This window comes from Aquila chrysaetos, chromosome 8 (genome assembly GCF_900496995.4).
Source record: "Aquila chrysaetos chrysaetos chromosome 8, bAquChr1.4, whole genome shotgun sequence".
Lineage (NCBI taxonomy): Eukaryota > Metazoa > Chordata > Aves > Accipitriformes > Accipitridae > Aquila > Aquila chrysaetos.
The window spans coordinates 42,872,299-42,892,018 of NC_044011.1; the positions used below are offsets into that span (position 1 = coordinate 42,872,299).

At 46.5% G+C, this 19,720-nt stretch overlaps 1 protein-coding gene across 2 annotated transcripts in view; it reads left to right on the forward strand.

Moving 5' to 3' along the window:
• Positions 1–4,784: 4,784 nt before the first annotated feature.
• UBASH3B (ubiquitin associated and SH3 domain containing B) overlaps positions 4,785–19,720 on the forward strand; it is a 74,553-nt gene continuing 59,617 nt past the window's right edge. For both annotated transcript variants that reach the window (XM_030022740.2, XM_030022741.2), the window contains exon 1: positions 4,785–5,090. In XM_030022740.2, the coding sequence (XP_029878600.1) occupies positions 5,039–5,090 (52 nt within the window). In that variant the 5' untranslated portion in view covers positions 4,785–5,038. The remainder of the gene's footprint in view (positions 5,091–19,720) is intronic.

The following is a 19,720-nucleotide window of genomic DNA, read 5'->3' on the forward strand; positions in this document are numbered from 1 at the left end:
AGTAAATCATTTCCTAGGCACAACCAGCGAGAAAGCCAGGAGTCCTTCCTCACCCAGAATCCCCTGTTGCCTCCTAACCAAAAATAGCTCAAAGCATTTTAAAATACATATGTTATTTTATTTTTCTTTTACACTGAGAACTGGGCTTGAAAGTTAGGCAAGCTGCACTAGATGCCATCTACCCTCTGCTCTCTGTATGAAATATCTGAAGGACACTTTGCCTGTGGGCTCGTACCTGATGGTCCTGCTCAGCTCCACAGCTCTATGCACAAATGAAGGGATTATGATGAAATTAAAGTGGATTTGGTTTGTAATGAGGAAAATACACTCCAAATTCGAAGGAAATCCAAGCTAGAAAAGCAAATTCTCCTGCGCCTGTGGCCAGCTTGGATCCTCCAGACCCAAGCCCCAGCTGCTCTCTAACGAAGCCAATAGTGCTGTGACCAGCCCTGGGCCCGAATCCACCCCCACACCTCCACGTCTGCAGCAGAGTTTGGAGTTACAGCCGCAAGGCAATAAAAGCTGGAGGTGGATAAAAAATCCCTGCTCCTTAGGGAGTGCTCTGCAGCAATAATGAATCCTCCCAGAGCCCAAATCTCATGGCAGAGGTTTGAGGTGAGGTAGATATGGTGAAGGGTGAGAAAGTCCTTTCACAGCCTTCTGGACAAAATACAGAATCCTGTTCTATAAACCAGCTGCTCTTTCTATTTTTAAATACTCTGAAGGGACTCAAATATTGCGGTGATGAGAGAAGAGGAGGCTCATGTAAGTACCTAGGCAGATGGATGCTTAGCAAAGGAAGGAAACTATCCCTGCGGGACACAACCACAAATAAATGCTCATTCCAGCTCAACTATAGAAGCCCAAACAGGTAAAATAATCTGGACAAAGGTGTTTTAGGCTTTAAAACTAAGCTGCTCTCAGGAGTGTTGTTCTTCCTCTTTCACCAAGGCTCAGCAGTGGTTCCAAACACGCTCAGATGGGTGTTAGAAAACACAAAGCCCAAGCAGTCACAAAACACTGCCCACAGAGCAATGACCAACTACATCGGAAATGGGCTGAAGTTTGCTGAAGTTTCTTTGGTCTTAGCTTTGTAAAAACTCTGACTAATAATTTTGACTCAATTTTCATGCTGTTTTGAATCAAGTGTGAGGCAGCTGTTCATTTTTCTCAGTGATAAATCACCGTTTCTTGACATTTGGAAACTCTGGAGACAATAAAAAAAAAGAGGGGAAAAAGTGCTGAGGGTGGACTCAATTTTATATCTAATTATTTAGCGCATTCAGATGCTCAGTCCCAAAGGCGTGTTGACACCACTTCAACATGCAGGCAAATAATCGAAGCATGGACTTGCCAAAGCAAGTGAAGGGGGAAGGCTGTAGCCCTCCTTCCCCCAGCTGCTGATGGGCCTGAAGTTGCCATGTGGAATATCTGTGTATGTAAAATGGCTTAAGTGTGCAAATCATTGCAAGATCGGGCTCAAAGTCTAGGAAACGGGGCAACATCGCCATTCAGTTGGTAATAATTCAAAAGCAGAGACTTGAACGAGGACTTTCTGAAAGCATCTGACCCTTTTTTTAAGGGAGGGAAGTTAGGAAGGAGGAAAGCAAAAACCTGTTTCCTGCTGTTGTGCTGTTTATTGCAGAATATTTCCATTGTCAGAGAGTAAACCCCTCGCATGCGAATGCAAGGAGGTAGCATCAGGCTGGGAAGACGGCTAAATTTGGCTCAAATTCTGTAGGATCCTGACCCCTTCCTATTGAAGTATACAGCAACACTCCCACTTGCTGTCCAGTGTCCCCCCCCCCAATTAATTCTGTGTTGCATTGAAGGAAGTGATATAAATAATCCCCTAAGAACGCATTTTCCTGTAGGTAGAAGGGTAATATTTGAGCTTAGGTCAGGAAAATAGTAGAAGAGCACGGAGAACACAGACAAGCCTGTTGCTGCAGGAACTCGCAAACTTGCCTGGCTTCAGGCACCCGGAAGCTGTTGCGCTGAAGTCGGGAAAATGATTAGCAGTAATAAGTTAAGCACACATATAAATTTCTAGGACCAGGCCAGCAGAGGACAGGCCACGTGAAAAAAAAACGAGAAAGGTTTTATGTGAAAATCTGACAGCATTTTAAAATAAACTGCCTATCACAGATTTCATATGGGCACAATCCTTTCATATATTTCAATTTCTGCACTAAAATTATTGTTAATTTGGGGGACTGAAACACAATTTTCTGGGCGCTTGCTTTTTAAAAAATTTGCTTTCTATTTCTATTTTCTTTCCTCTTCCTATATGATCACTAAGACAGCTTTCATTTTCAGCTTTCAATCAAAAAAAAAAGGTGGGAAGAAGCATTATTGCAAGGCACGTATTTAATTGTTGGGGGAAAAGGACTCCTCCCCGACGAAAGGGTTTTAATGTAGAAAAGCACAGCCAGATCAAATGCAGAGGGACTCACTAAAGTTACAAGGGCATGAGGCGGTTCTGTTAGAGGGCTTGAAAAATCATTTCAAGCCAGTATGCAGCCAGTTTCCCTGACGGACTACGAATTCTACGCTCAGCTAGCCTAGATGTGTAAGCATCCTATTTCTGTTCCTTCTTGTTTGTTGTAACATCTTCGATGCTTCCAGTGGACTTAGTTGCAGCAATTCATCCGGCCAACAAAACTTCAATAATATAACTTCTATAACGTGGAGGTTTTTTTAATTGATCATGTGAACAGCTAGAGGAAAGAGATCCTCATCTGGGCAAAGTCCCTGGAAGCTACTTCCATAGCAAATTACATTTTTATTGTTATTTCCTGATTGAGTAATACAGCTGGAGGAAAAAAACCATGCATGAGTGAAGGATGCCGAGTTAAGTCAAAACACAACAATCCTCGCAGATTTCTGTTGGCTGCAAATCCCTGTATATTGATCACATTCTCCTGGGAATTGCCTGCAGTGCTTGTCTGGGAGGTGGGAGGGTGGGGTCAGTGTTAATTTGGGATTTTCATCTTCCCCTTTCACAAGTCCAGAACTAGCTGTATCTTTGTGGTGTTCCTAGCGTGGCTGGGTATGAGTTCATCCGTGACAAACACTTCTGGGGGCTCTGGCAATGTTATGTTTCAGTGCAAACATTGTTATTAATAATCCTTAACTCTCCTCTTCCGTTAAAATGGAATAGATTGGGTGCCTGATCCTGATTTCACAGTTGCAAAATGTCTAACACGGCTGAAATCCATGACTAAATGCTTCTTGGTTTTACCCGCTGACTTTAATGAAGTTCTTGCCAATTAATAGTGGGGGTAAACGAAAGAACCAGTGCCTCAGCAACATCAAAGGAGTTAAAAGTGACTTCAAGAAATGAACAAGTAGCGCTTTGTGTGGTGTCCTTCTGGAGCTTTAATTTTCATGGTGCTTGTTAGTTCAGCCAGTGCGAGGATGACTTGCCGGCCTGTTGTCCCTGTGGGAACACAGACCCCAGTGTAGCACGGGAGTGCTGACGGCAGCATGTGGCCGTTTCTCATCACGCCTTTGGATAAAGCGGCAGAAAATAAACTGGCACGGGAAGGGAATGAGCGGATAGTTGGGAGGGGCTTTTTTTTCCCTTCTCTGGCTTCATCGATACAACAAAATGGAAATGGGCTGTTTGCTTTCCCTCACGCTAACGCTAATAACTGCGTGATAGATTTGTCATTGCCAACATTGCTTTCCTTCCCCAGTGTAAACTATTGTACGTTTTAAAAATGCCTCTGACTGGTTTTTAGTTATTTGCAAGGTTGTAATTTCATGCTGTTCTCCACAGCCCCGCGAGCTGGGCCTGCTCCGGGAAGATGAGTAGCGGTATCTGGTTGTCTTTGAAAGTGAAGGGGAAAGCGGGGAGGCTGTGGGGTGTGTGGTGAAGGAGGGAAGAAGGGGACGTCAGAAAAAAGACAAAGGAGAAGGAGGATGCCTCTCCCCACGTATAAACCCCTTGGTTTACACCCCAAACACAACACCAAACTGCAGTCTGAACTGAAATACGGCCGGGAAGAATGCAGCAATGTTTGTCCCACCCAGCCCATAGGAAGAGGCAGCTTTTGCGTGGGAGGGGAGCAGGGTTGAGGGGCAGAACCCCGTGTCACAGCGGAGCTGACACTGGGAAGGGCAGTCCCTGCCCTGGAACTGTCACGCTCTGAGGTCGTGTATTCCAAGTGACGGCCCGGAGAGGGCTGAGAAAGATGCAGGAACACAAGATTGAGGTGGAAATTTTGGAGCGCAACTCTTTTCGCCTCTAACTCCCCGTAGTTTAACCACTAGTGCCACCACATCAAAGCGGCATCAAGTGGCGGCCAGAGCCCCTGAAGCCCCAGTGCCGCGCAGCGCGACTGCTCTCTCTCCTGCTCAGTTAGGCCAACACCGCGCAGAGCTTTTCCTCCTCCTCCTCCTCCTCCAAAAAAAAAAAAAAAAAAAAAAAAACCAAAAAAACCAAAAACCAAAGCAAAATAATTTTTGCAAGCCAGCCTGCGTCCCTCCTATCTGCTCCAACACCGGCCCTGCTCAGCGCATCCCCCCCCCCCCCCCCCCGTGGCTCGGCCCCGCAGCAGCTCCCCCCCGCCCCGGCCCCGGGGCTGCCCCCACCCGCCCGTTGGCGGCTTTAACCTCCGGGGGGGGGGGGGGGGCCGGGCTGCGCGGGGCCGGCTTCTCCTCACCGCCCGCCCGATCCTCTGCCGAGTCGCCGGTGGCGGCGTGGGCTGCGCCGGGCGCGCACGTGTGGCGGCGGGGGTGGCCCGGGGAGGAGGAGGAGGAGGAGGAGGAAGGGGGGGGGGGGGGGCCGGGCCGGGCGGGAGCGCTGAACGGCGGGCAGGGCTGGGCGCGGAGGAGGGCCCTGCCCCGGCCTCGGCCCCCGGCGGGGCGCTGGGCGCTTGCGGGTGTGTATGGCCCTGCGCGGGCGGCGATGGCTGCGTGGTGATGGCCCAGCGCGGGCAGCCCGCACCGCACGCCATGGCTGCCAAAGAGGAGCTGTACAGCAAAGTCATCCCCCGGCGGAACCGGCAGCACCGAGCGGGGACCATCAAACATGGCTCGTCGCTGGAGATCCTGCTGTCCATGGGCTTCCCCAAAGCCCGGGCGTAAGTCGCCGTGCGGCCCCTTCCCCCCCCCCCCCCCCTTTTCGTGTTACGGCCGGCGAGAAGCGACGGGCGCCTTTCTGCTTCGCTGCTCCGGACCGGGCGGCGGGGGGATGCGCTGCCGGCAGCGGCCTGGGCGGCAGGGGAGGCGGGGGGATGCGCTGCCGGCAGCGGCCCGGGGATGCTGTCCGGGATGCGCCCGGTCGCTTCTCCCGGCGGCCGCCGCAGCCAGGCGGGAGCGTTGCCCCGGTTCCCGGGGTGTGAGGGGGGGGGGGGCGGCAGGTGCCGTCCCGGTCTGCCCCCCCCGCGTCCCGTCCCCGCCGGGGTGCTGAAGGGGCCTCCGGAGCAGCCCGCCCGGCAGGCATCGCCGGGAAGTTTGGGCTCGCCGGAGAGGCGATTTTTTTTGCACCCCCCAAGTGGAAACGGGAGCCCAGCGTTCCTACGCTCGGAAAATAAGAGAGTCCTTGGCGCAATTGCTTTGGCTAACTCGGTCACCCAGGAGATTTTCTTTAATCCGCGCACGAGTCTACCAAAAAGGAACGGAGCAGTAGAAGAAAATTTCCGTAGTCCAAAGCGGTAGGTTTTTTCTCGCCCAGTTTAGCAATGCCCCGGTGTAATCTCCCTGCATGCGCTTATGCTTTAAATTAATTAGGCAGCAACCTAATGATAACTTAATAATGACTCTCCTGGTTTTAAACGTAGTGACTCCTGAAGTGGGACTGTGCGCTTTAGGATGCAAATGAAGCCGGCGGGGATTTGGATGATTCCTTGATCTGCTTAAGTTTTCCTTTTGTCGTTGATACCAATCAGAAGTCAGTGGTTTTGCAGCCTGTCTTTGTGCAGTTTTTTTCTGAACATACGAGATATACACATGCAGTTTTAAGGACATGTGGCATCTGTGGATTCATGAGGTTGCTGTGGATCCACTAGCACGTACAGAAAATCTAATGCGTGTTTTCCACTGTCCTACTTATGCTCCTGATGTCTGTCAGTGATCTATAGTTATCTATTGAAATCAACATACAGCATTTATATACAATGAATGCAAACAGAGGTAGTAGGAGTCTGGTGACTTACTTCATGCTCTGCTTGTTTGGAAAAACAGATGTGCATCTTTCAGTGTAGCTAGAGAAAAAACCAACTTGATACTATGAATGAAACTAGTTATTACCTGTACAACAGTGCCATCAAGGCTGACAGTCAGCCCCGGTCTTACCTAACCGTTAGCTGAGGAGCTATGTCTATGGTTCATATTCCTGCCCAAGAAAACACTAACATTTGACAAAAAAAGGACCCAAAGCTTCATCATACAAGACAGGGAAGGTTAAAGGCAGAGAGCAAGCCAGAGAAAGGGGTAAAACATCCCCAACTGCGAAGAGCATTTATTGCAAATATAACCGGCCAGATGGGTAAAACTGTCTTGATACTCAATTCAAGATACTGCGATATAACCCTGTTTGACAACTCAGCCATCTGCTGGGCGGGGGACCACTTTCCCAATCTGAAGTAGTGACTAGTGCCTCTATTCCAGCCCGTTGGAAATACTACAGATAATTCATCATTAAAATTCAGATAAGAAGCAAAACGGAAATAAAACCAGCAACTAAGTACTGCCACCAAGGGTACACTATGGAACGGCACCCAGGTTGGGAAGCGTGAGAGATAGGACTGCATGGCAAAAGGACATTCCCTAAAGGTCACTGCTTCCCAGAAGCTGTTTTTTAACTCCCAAGCATATTACTCTGCAAGTGTGAATGAAAGACATTACCGAGTTGCCAAGGAGGTAAAAACACCCTGTCTCCCAAAGCTGGTATTGAGAAGTAGCCTTAGAACAAAGCCCTTTTGAGAGTCTTCTCCCAAAACTCTCCCCACCCCAGTTTTCTACCCCAAAGCCACAGTTACAGCAGGAGACGGAGAATTCAGTGAAACGGCGGATTTCAGATCTGTGCCTGTAGATCCTGCATGCAAATACAAGCCAGGCTGATACTTAAAAAGTGGTGACCATCTGTTTGGATGGCTTGTGCAAAACAAAGCTCCAAGTTGTCAGACGAGTCTGTCAGGCGTGTCACAAAATGCCATTGCTGTTGGCATCAGTGGCCGCCTGGCTTCTTGTTAGAGCCAGGGGGATTGATTGGGGCAGGGGACAGAGAGGACTGTTGAAGACACAGGAGCTACCTGGAGATCCCCAGAGTGCTGCTTTCAGATGTGGTATTGAGACAGTACCGAGGTCCTGGAGAGTACTCACATTGCCTAACTCTCAGCTTCTAATTCAGCTCGAGTAACTTCATGTACCTCACACCCATACTAATGGGCAGCTTTTGTCTCTTCAAAACTGAAATAGTTAATTATTTGATAGTACTTCTCCATGCTTACAGTTTATAACAGCAATAAGAGCTCAGATGGCCAGGATGATCCTGGGCTTGCGCTGCTGACAGGAGCCGAGGATTCTCATGTTCGTTTTATTTTCCTGGTTCTGTGTTACTTTGGGCAAGCTGCTTCCACCCTGTGTATGCTAAAATAATCAAAGGTGAAAGACTAAATATGATTTCCAAGTATTACTGGATGGTTAGTATAGCCTAGCTCAGTTAAGGGTAGAAAATAGTATAAGCCAGGCTGAAACCAAGAGAGGATGTCACAGGCATTTATGCTTCAGGTATCAAGTGCAAAACTGCCATGGATCTTGTGTTCAAATCAAGGCATTATTAAATAAGCCTGTATTTGTCAATCCTGCGTGTGGTTTATGGGGGACTGGGGATACAGGGTCCATCAAAGAAAGACATACCCTTCCTTTCCGAACGAAGATGAATTGAGAGCAGGTATTGAAATTAACGGAGCTCCACCGATGTCGATGTCCCACAACACAGACTGAGACCCCGGAGGTTTTCCCCATTCCCCCACCAGAGTCCTTGTCGGCACAGTTAGAACAACAGCTCTGTCGTGTGTTCCTGGACAGACGTCCGTCTGTCTCTCTTCCTCCTTCCCAGCAACAGCTTCAATTCAGCTGGGCTACTCTAAATTACATGGTGATGCAGTGATGTACAAACCACCTTCGGATGCATTTACCTGTGGATGACAATTGCTCAAACCAATGTAGTATGTCATTGCTTTGGACTATTACCGTGAAGAGCTGTTCTATTTTGGGTTTTTTCGTCAGCACGCAATCATTATTTTTTTATTTTGCAATTAGCCCATTATATTACGTACTGTCTAGTCACACAGGAGAAGGCTGTCCCTATCCCGAGTGGTTTCTGATTTAAACAAAGGAAGGAAGGCAAAGGTGATGTTATGATTGCCATTTTGCAATTTGGGCACCGAGGCAAGCATTTTACCTGAGGTCACACAAAAGTCTAACCAGATCCCTAGTGTCTCAAGACCCTGAACACAAGAACAGGCTTCCTCTAGAAAGAGATTTCACACAACTATTATTTCCCAGTTGCTCTGAAATATTGCACCTCATCTTGTTATGGATCTACTGTCAGTGGTTGCACCCACAGATCTAATCTGACTGCCAGCACCTCTCATTATTGTGTGATAATCCCTATATAGGTGTTGATAGTCTTCCTGAGAGTAAATAGAAGGGGAACCACAATGTAGTTTACAGACCATCGAAACCACAGGGGATCCCTTAAAACTGTTATGCATGTACAAGAAATCAAAAAAATCTATGCGTAACATGCATCTCTGTAAAATGGTAAACACAGGAAAATTTAATGATGGACTGCAGTTTCTTTCAGGATGGAAGAAGGCCTTTGACCAAAATTAAATTATTGGAACTAATATAGGGATAAGCAGTTGAAATGCTGTAGCCTGTATGGTGCAGAAATCAGCATGGCTCCAGAATCTGTAAAATTTCAGCGATTCACAGATATTAAAACTTTCGTGTCAGAATTTAAACTCCTCCAAAATATCCTCAAAACCAGAAAGTTAAAATTCTAGTATGAGAAACAAACCCTGCTTGCTTTGTTTTAATTCTGGGTGCGCATATGTGCACGAATATATAAATATATAAAATTTAAAACGTTACTTGAGTTTCTGCATACAACTCTGAATTCAAGCCACAGCCCCGAGGTACTGTTTCAGAAGAGATGCAGACCTAGGAAAGTGAAGATAATTCTCTGGCCTCTGTCATTACTCAAACTGGGTAAATCACTGTCCATAAACAGAGCACTTAAATTACAGGCATCGTGCTTTTTTGGTTGCCATGCTCTGAGTGATAAGCATAAGACATAAGCATTGTTCTTGATACAGGTGGCAAAGTTTTCCAAAACTAAACTGATGCTCCTTCCCATCATCTCAGCCTGAAAAAGGGGAACTTTCTTCTACAGGCAGGTCCATAATGTTGGTTTAGTGCGTAATGCTGTGCTCCTGGGTGGATCTGCTGACGCTAGACATAATTGCAAATACTTCCTCCTCATAAAAATGGGATAGACAGAAATATTGTAGAGTTTACCATGAATCAACTTCACTGCTTCCCCTATGCTGCGCATTTCCTCCTTCCTCCCTCCCACAAAAGACCACCTGGGTTTAACTCTGTGTTCATGGGCATGAAGAGGAGTTAATTCACAAAGCTGTACCACATTTCCCCTGGTCCTGAATAGAACCAAGCCAGTCTGATTTTGATTTCGTTTCTCGGTAACTATGAGAATTGAGGACTATTAACAGTTTCATTATTCTCAAAGAAAAGAAGCTGAGATCCAGTTTACAAACAGTAAAATCTTCACTTGTGTTTTGAAAATGTTTTCTAGGCTGCTAAAACATGTTTTGCCTAGTAACAGACGTGGCAACATAGCAGTAGTTCAGCACAGAAAGGCTGCAATGTCTTTCATTCCTCTAGGGTTTGAGCTGAATTTGGGAAAATACTGCATGGAAAATAAGTGCTGCAGATAAACTTTTGATTTTGAAGTGGTTTCTGTTCCTTCATGGCCTTGCCTTCAGGGTACTAGCTTTCCGCAAATAGTCTTGGCTGAAATTCATCTTACTACAAAGGACCAGCCCGAAACATAGGCATCCCATAAGTCCCACTTGAGCCCAAGCTTTAGAAGGGTTTTCATAATTCACAGTGACTTGTGTTGGCCCAGGGTGTGGAGGGAAACCCCATCCCAAGTGAAGAAGTTGATGCGTAGAAATGCTTCTAGAAGCAACAGTTTAGGTGGCTACATTGAAAGCGGATTTCCAAGTTTGTTAACAGCACTGGAGGAAATCTTCAGCTATCAGAATAGAAAATCCAGGTGGTATAGCTGCAAGGGCTTAGGCAAAAGCTTCCCCTAATGCTGTGTCTGTGCTCATCATTCAAGACAGCGAGTTTTGGGCTTGCCTAGAGCCGCTGGACCGCGCAGCAGAGAAACCGTCTAACCAAAATACTTCCATTTCCAGTACTGCATATCAGCCATCAGGCCGATGGACATTTTTAAGTAGGAGCTTCGTAGGAAGTGTTTGTGTCCTGTTTACGCTCTCCAGACAGTGAAAGAGGAAGAACTTGCTGGAGGTGCACCCTTTGGCAGATCACTCGGACAAGACCTGCTTTCCTACTGTGACCCTCCCTTTCTATGTGCCTGTTTGAGCTTTTGTCAGAAGTTGAGAGGCATGCAGCTCTTTGCCCACGCCGGGGTTTAACGGATGAGATTCTGCATTGTAACTTGAGCAACAGTTTGAGCAATTCGCTGGTCTAGTTCATGTATTGCAATTCCTAGGTTCAGCACTGAGGCCTCTGAACAATTTTGTACATCTGTGCTGGAAGGGATTCAACAGGTTTGCACTGCGCAGTGGAACATGGATACTGTGATTGAGTTAGCAGCTGCCAGGAGGGTGCACTGGAGAAAGGCTTGAGCAAACGTACATTTGGGACCGAGTCCTGCGGCTGCTCTGCATGTGGATTTTTTGTCATTGGCTTTATTGCAGATTTCTGCTGTGGGACCGAGAGGTGATTGCTGCAAGTATTCAGACTGTTACATGCCAGCGGCTCCACTGTGTTTGGTGTGGGGGAGATCTCTATCAGACAGTTCCTTACTTTAAAGATCGAAAGTGATAAAACATAGAGGGCTCTTTATTTCCCCTGTATAGTCGGGAAACTGAGGCACAGAGAAGTTTAGATATATACGTCAAATGTGTAGTTAGGCTGGCACTGGCACCCAACTCTGTAGAGTTTCAGTCTATTAGCTTAATCACAAGACTTAGATATCTGGTCTAAGTAGAACATCTATTTCCATGACATTGTATAAAATTTTCAAATGGAGAGAGACCTTCTCTTATCAGAGGCTGAAGAAGTCATTCCTGTGATAAGATCACACTCTAAAATGATAACGGCAGGAGTAGCACTCCATGTTACCTCAGTGATTCAAGATACTATATACGTAACTGCCATTAATCATATCTCATAGTTGGGAGAAGTGGAACAATCAGATATTCTGGTCTGATATTGACAAAGAAAATGCTTCTGCCACAAACATCAAGAAAATGGTTTAAGGACAGAGCATCCCTATACAAAGATTGCTCACAGTAGAGCCAAGGTCAGCAAGTCACTGCAATACTTGCTGTGTAAGTGCTAGCTGCCCAGAAGGCAAGCTTGCACATGTTCAGGGGAGGAAAAAAAAAAATACCAACACCTTTATAGTGCCTTCACACACCATGCTTCGTTGGGATCTCATATTTAAATGTCTGAGCAGCATCACCATATGCAGCGAGTTCCCGGTTCGGTGGCAAGTCAGCCAGAAGACAGCAATCCCTGGATTTCCGAGATGTGTTTTTCAGGGCTATCTAACTTTGGCAAACACTGTAAGAGCTGTCAGAAAGTTTCCTGGTCCCTGAGTACTTAGTTCGTTTTGGTATTAAAATGACATGGTGACAAGAAAACATTTGCTTGTGCTTCTGTCTCCCTGATGATTTTTTTGTGTTGGAGCAAAGGTCCTGAACTTGATCCTACCCTCTAGACTAGGAAGGAGAGGAGCTTCAGAAAGTGCACCCCAGACCCCACATGTCACTGACAGAGCCTGACAAATTACTTTGTGCCTTCTGTGTCAAAACCCCAAGCAGTTAATAACTTGATCCTTAGTATGCAATTCTCTTTCAAGCTACGTATCAGTTTGGAGTGATACAGATACCAGTGTTATCTTCTCCTTTTCTGTCCCTTTTTCTCTCTCGCTTCACAGACCTGATAATTCTGTCAGGGCCCAGTTTAAATTTACTGATGAGATTCTCAAGACAAAGTCTCGCTAGAGAAACTCATGATTTCAGATATCCAGCATGGACTATTTGAATGGAGCCTTGTTTGCATAAAATGCTGATTAGTCTTCCCCCTTGGAGGCTTGGTGACAGTGTTGGCCTGTTTCTGCAGAATTCTGCAGCACTTATAAAGCCCTCTGGAAGTTTACTCCTAGATTACTGCTGCCAATTTGCTATGCAAGAGCCGATGCTCAAAGGGTGCTGCCAGCCCTCAGGACCTCCCGAACAAATACACTGACAGAAGTCAGGGGGGAATTCTGCTCTTTGAAAGATCATGAGCAAAAGTTTCAAAAAAAAAAAAAAAAAAAAAAAATTGGTGCTTTTAAATGTCAAGTGCTAACCCTGCTGGCTCCTGATGAGACTTGCGTTTTTAAGTCACCTTTGAAAGTGAATCTTAGATTCCCAAGTCTTGCTCACACTTGAAAACGTTGCCCTAGGTTTTAACTGGCACTCATAGTGGATTCACAGCATGTGTTCTGCAATTGCAAAAAGAATAGAGACATCCGTGTGTGTGTCTGTACTGCACCAGTCTAATTATCCTCAACAAGCAGAGTCATCAAAAGAGCTGTAGTTTAGCAGCTGACAGCGTTTTGGATTCCATCACCAAGACTCGCTGCAGGCTTTGTGCATTACAATGGGGTGCGCCGCGGCGCCTGTGTCTTACTCACCCCCTATATAAACAGACCTGAAAAGAATAGGCCTCGGCTTTGCTTGGCATTATTCCGTCTCCAGCATATCCTACGCTGCCCGGTCGTGCACAAAGACTGAATCTAGAGAGCAGCGTAAAGTGGAGGGGCAAAAAACAACAGCAAGAAATAATGGGATGGGTTGAGGGAATTGCTCAAGTCACTGCAACAAAGCAGCTGACATAAACTGCATAAAGAGTGTTTTAGACACCTTGTACCTCTTGTCTATGTTCACAAGACACAGGTGCTGCCCTTTCAAATCTACTCTCCCAGTACTTCTCCTGAAGCTTTGACAAGTCCCAGCAGCAAAAGGTGCTTTTTAAGGTACTCCCAAACACCCGCAACTCACGGTAGGCAGGTAAGAGATGTCGATCTCTCACACCTGGGGAGCAGGAGCCATTGCTCCTCCATTCCCTGAGAAGCCTCAGCCTTCCCGTGTTTTACACGGGTTCCCAAAAGAATAAAGATCGGCACGGAGAGCAGAGTCGCATGTGCAGATATGGCCATATCCTGACAGGTATCATCAGGACCTGGGAGGTTTCTGTTCCCCACCAAGCAGCTGCACAAAATTTAAACAGAAAGCAAGCAACTATAAACTGGGACCTGGAATGAGTGACAGGAGGTGTGTTTGATGCCTTTGCTTTCCCCAGACACCAAATTCAAGTCCTTGAGACTGACTGAAGTCTCCTGTCATTGCCAGCACAAATACCTTGCAGGCCAGTCCCTGTCAGCAGGAGATTAGCATGAAAATGCTAGCGAAAGGTTATTCACGGGGCTGAGCAAACAGCAGCCCTGAGTAAACAGTTGGGATATCTGTCTTCTGTGCTAGAAATGCAGAGGCATACCCAAAGATGGGTAACCCTGATAAACACCCTGGCCTTCCATAGCCTGACATCGAAAGAAGTTTTAACTGTATTTCGCTCACACCCATCCCCCCCGCCCCGGCTATTATCAAACGCAAGTCAAGTGCCACTTTTTTCGCTTTCTTGTAGTATTAGCTAGGCTCTGCAGTTCGCGATAGCGCAGAATTAATCATTCCTGGTTGGTGACGGTGAAATAATCACCAGTGTAGAGACGGGTGTGTTTCAGAAAGATTTTTTCATCTCCTGATTTGTAAAAATGACTATTTTCTTTCTCCTCTACCTAATGAAATATAGCAAGTTCTTACACGACGCAAATCTCATTAATGGCCTGACTCAGCAAAGCCCTTGAGCACATGCTTCTCTTGAATGGCTGAGATTAAGACGTTCGATACATTTCTACCGAGCATGAAGGGCGATGCATTAAATGGCATTGGAAATACCTGAAATAGATAAAGCGGTACTGTTTTACTTCTAAGTGGTTCCTCATTTTATTGAGAGCAATTGAATCGGTTTCATGACGCAGATTTCAAGCTCCAAGTTCGTGCTGACGTGAAACACTAGTATTGTTTTTCCCTTGTATGGTACCAGTGAATAGAAGCCTGATTTTTATGCACCACAATCCTGTTGTGTTGGGGGCTGTGCAAACACAAAAGGAAAACATCATCCCTGCTGCAAGAGCCGGCAATCCAAATAGGAGCCAGAAAGAGCAAATGCCTGGAGAGGAGGGTAAGGAGAGGCCACACGAGGAAGCAGACAGTATCATCTCCTGCTGACAGGCAGTGATCCCATCATTGCCTCCAAAATCCTTTACTCCCAGTTGTTACCCATAGTTACAGCAAGTTAGACTGATGGGTGAAATTCACAGCTGCATGAGAATGGCAATGTTATGAACAGCTACTTTGAAATAAGTATCAGTTCCCATTTTACAGACAGAAAAATTTAAAATGAGACAATACATCAAGTCGCTTGATGCCAGAGAGGGCATCTTAATTAACATTTGCCATCCACTTGAGACAAAGGGCACTCCAGAATTGCAGGCTGTAAATGGTGTCAATGATGTCCTGCTCCCTTGTTCTACTATTATATTGAATTTATGCTTCACAATCAATATTTCTTTCTGAGACTAGCTGCCAAGTCCTAGCAGGTGTCAAATCACAATATATTACCCATGGATAAGTTGCAGTCAGTTCTCCCAGGCACTGTTCAAAGAAATCTCAAACTAAACAAGAATTGGATCTGGTTCATATTCACACTAGTCCATAGGCAGTGCAAACAAACCTTGGAGTAAATGTAACTTACGGCTGCACCTTACAAGACACATTTATGTTCCCTTTACAGTCGCTTCGACTCCCTCCCATAGCATAGCCGTATCATAAATGCATTCATGTTCTAAAGGGCAAAGCCTTCTGGTAGTGTATATCAGCCCAGCACCATTTACTTTGTTGGAACAACACTAATACAGGCCGGCTGAAGATCTCACCCAGAAATAACCCAACTTTCATTGCTTTCATTGCTCATTGATTTTTAGAGAAACTGGGTTTTTACACCATTCCAGTAATGCAAAGAGTCTGTGTATAAATAAGAATCAGTACCAAAGCCTCTGGGAGAAAAATATCAACCTCAGGTGTTTCTTGCCTATTCGCAGCGCATTTTTATGTTAGGGCCGCAGAGTCTTTTATAAAAAGAGTGACTCCAGCTCTGTGCCGCAGCACAGCTACCCGCTGCCCAGCTGCTCTGTGCTGGGGGAGCACCGGGGCCTCACAGCGCTTTCCAGACCTGGTCCACGTAATCATGTTTTCTCGGGCAGCGTGGGTGCAGCTGCCTCCCCAGGTACCCTGATTATTTGGGTCTGAAACACATCAGCCAAGCGTAGCAGGCTGGGGAGAGGATGAGTCAGGATCGGTCCACAGAGACCCAAATCACGCACGCTCCCTGCAGCGGGCAGATCGCTTGTGCCGTGATGGCGCAGGACAGCTGATGCTGTTTCCTTCCAATATTACAGTGATTGCAGGTTCACTGCTCCACAAACATCCGTCGTCTATGCTGTTTAACCCCCTCGCTTCTCAGAGTTAGCCCTGATGTGGACAAGAGGCCTCCCGTGTGGGGCGAGTTGCACAACTGGGACCTCTTACCCCAACCTGAAACCAGCTGTGTGGGGGTATTTTAAGTCTCACTGACCCACTCCCCCCGTGGTATTTCCTCTTTTCTCCCTAAGGTAGAATTTCCTCCTTGCAAATGGGAAGATCGGCCTTTAGAAGAATTCTCCATTTCATCCTCCAGCTTCCCAAAGCAGCTCATCAGATACTGTCTCTGAGAGAGGATTTAAGTCCCTAAGAAGACCCTGACTTTGGGGGTCTTCCCGACTTCCACCACTTCCTGCCCCAAAGCTGCTGATCCTCATCGGGATCAAAGGATTTTAAGCCCTCGGGAACTCTAAGGGGGAGAATGGCGTGTTAGAAGTGCATGGTATGATTGGGGTTTTGTTTGATTCCCATATGCCTACCAACATTTGACAGCCACCGTTCGTACAGCCTTTAACTCCTCTGAAAGTGCATCGCGCAGAGAGAAACTTCGGCTGGTGCTTCGCCCCTGGGATTTCAGCCTAGGCTGCGTCTTGGTGACTCGAGCACCCCAGAAACGTGTCTCGCCAGGCTTCTTGTGTGAGTCAGCCTAACCAAGGGCTCTGGGCAGCCTGCTGCGAATCTTTTCATGTTCTCCTAGGAAACTCCTGTGACCAGCTGCTGATTGCTTTGCTTGCGCTTGGTGTTTAGATAGGCCCATCTGCTGCAAAGTGAACTTTAAAAGGGTAGAGCCAAGGCCGCCCAGCTAAAATGTGACGACAGGCGGGAAGAAATGAATAGGTCTTTTAGGATGACGCAGAAACGGGCTGCAAGAGCCTGAGGCCAGACTGGCAGAACTACGTTTGGAAGTAGGTACTGGGATCCTTTGGGCTTAGAGATCCCTTAGCATGGCAACAGGATTGCCATGTCTTAATGATCTTTCCTCCCTCCATTTGCACCCCCAGTCTCTGTTCCGCCAGTCTGCATGACAAATGGAGATAAAATTCTCCTGTTGCTGCCACGGCCTCGTTTCAGCCGTAGGGCTAAGAGCTTGCTGAGGTGTCATAGGATTTTCCTGGACGACAGCTTAAGAATTTTACATACTTGCTGTCACCAGCTTGTTCTAGGGGAGAAGGATGGCAGAGACATCATTTCAGTCCTTCCTGACAGCCGGTGGGGTTACGCAGATACGGGAAGGGATGAGGGCAGTGTGTGCCAGAGCATGCAACCTAACACACCCTGTCTTACTTCTGCGGGAGTGAGGGGCAGTGAAGAGGACACAGTCACCAGGGTCTGTTTATCATCCTTTCTGTCAGTGGAAAAACTTGTCAGATCTCACAGGAAGCTCAAGTGAGCAACGCAGCGAGAGCCGCGGCAGAGCAGCCCACCCAGCAGACCGGCTGCTGGCTTCGGAGAAGCATCTGCCTCCGTTCTTTGCACCACGGCCGGCTTCAAGGGCAAGGTGCTTCTTGCTTTCGGCCTCAGGTGCCCATTGGTGGAGGAGTATAGTAACTCCCTGTCTCACAGGTGGTTTGGAGGATAAATACATTAAAGATTGGGAATATAAAGGTGCGAGCTTTGATAGTGATGGGGCATGGGGGTTGTATATGGACCACAAAAAGGGCATGAGTCCCTCCCGGGATCACCAAAAGCCAAAAAAACCCCAAAAACCATTACTTAACAGCACACAGGAGAAAGTTGTATTGCTGGGTTTTGGGGTTTTTTTCCTTGCAAATGAGAGTTGATTAACCAAAAGAAATTTGCTATGAAACCTGAGTGCTTTGCTGTGTCTGGAAGCCAAGCCCTTTTCAGAGGTCAGAAATGGATTACCTAAAGTCAGCAACCACCTTGGAAAATCTTGGCTAACTGATGCTCAGTGTCTCTGCAAATTAAACACCTCCCAACAAGCATGAAAGCATTATAAGGTATTTGCCTGAGGACACAAAGAGAGTCTCTTGCAGTACTGGGTTTAGATCTCGGTAATTTCGATTTGCCATCAGGCCATAAATAACTCAAAAATGTACTCTTATGTGGCACTTAGATACTGTTCCAGGCATCTAGCTCAACTTTCCACCTACTAAATAGTATTTCAATTTTGCTGCAGCATATCCCCAAGTCTTACAGGACCTTTGATGTGACTTTCATTACAGTAAGACATGAAATTTTGTGGTTTCATAGGTTGGGTGTAAGTAATGGTAAGGAAGGAATCCTTTTTCCATGCTGCTTTATCTTTCCCTTGCTTGCAACACATTAGTTTTGAGTGTCAGGAACATGCAGTCAGTTTATTTGTGGAGCATCTTTCTAATCACAAAAGTATTTGAAGCAGTTGAACAATTTGGATGAGATTATGCAAATGGCTTGAATGTTGTGACTAGATAATTGTCCCTTTGCTTCAAGGTACGCGTCAAAGCAGAGACAAGTTTTCGGTTGGAATGAAAATTCCTGAAAACTACGGCTTTTTTGTTATTGTTATCAGTGGTCGGTGCAAAAACAACCGGTGAATCCTAGACGCATCCCATCTACACCCTGCAAGGTCTGGGCAGAGTTGTTTCCACTGCTGAAGAGTGGTTTAAGGTATGCCTAGCATACAAACATCCCTGCAGCTTTTGCAGTTTAAGGCAAGTGGAGCTTTGCAACAGCACGCTAGGCAGCGGGAATGTCATCCTTTGAACAGCACGCTCTGAAGAACCACACAGGTTTCCACAGGCTCCCCCGCCGGGCCCCATGTTCAAGGAGGAAACCGGGATGAAATTTAGGTGCCAATCTGGCAAAGGATTCAAACGTGTCGCTCAAGTTCAAACGCATGAATAATTCCATTGGTTTTAACTGAGATTACTCAGGCACGTAATTGCGCGGCTAGCTTGTGGCCTTTGAAACAATTTTGGTTTTAAATGCTGTGGCGCAGGGTGGAGCTTTGCCGATAGTCCTTTGCTGCTTTTGTTACCATTAGCTAACTGCCATCCCACATTAGAAATGCTTGATTTGGTTATCTGGATTAGTGTCTCTAATTTCATTTCCTCTTGGGTGTTAATCAAGAAGGTTTTTTCTCTGATGTGTACGTGTGCATCCTGTTTGTTCTGAAATGTGCAATTCCATTATTTGGCTCTAATTATTGCTGTACCCGCTGCCCATGCTGTTGCCTGTGTCCCTGATCTACCTCTTGTAAAGGAACAGAGTTTCAAGCGCAGACATTGCCCCATAGTAACTGTGAATGTTCTGCCGCCCACTGCAATGTAAGGAAGGCAGAGAAATTTCCAGTGACTTTCTTTGCCATCAGCAGGGTGGTAAGTGTTACTGCTATCCCCATTTCACAGACATGGAAACTGCAAGTGGAGAAGGATTAAGCTTCTGTTTTCAAAACTGGCTTTCAATTTTTCAGTTTTAAACATGTAAAAACAGGCATGTGTGAGTGCTCACACATCCAGTCCCAGATGCCTCACTCTCACCATCTTTGAAAATCCTTGCACAACTGAAATAGAAGCATTCAAAATCAGCACCTGCTTTTGACAAACAGAGTCTATGTAATTTGTCCAAAGCCAAACTACCAGTCCAACTTGCATATACTGCCTGGTATGACATGTCTAACATAATCTACGAATTCAATAGCTCTTTTCAAAGGTGATTAGGGGCTAGGTTTTCAAAAGTATTTAGGCACCTAGACACGCAACAATTCCATCTTGTTTCCAACTATCTTTTTTAAAAGAAACCACAGGTACCGTCCTGCCCTGGTCCCCATGTGAAACCCATGACCAACCCAGGATGCGTTCAGCCATCGCCTCCTCCTGTTCGTTCTCAGCAATTTTCTC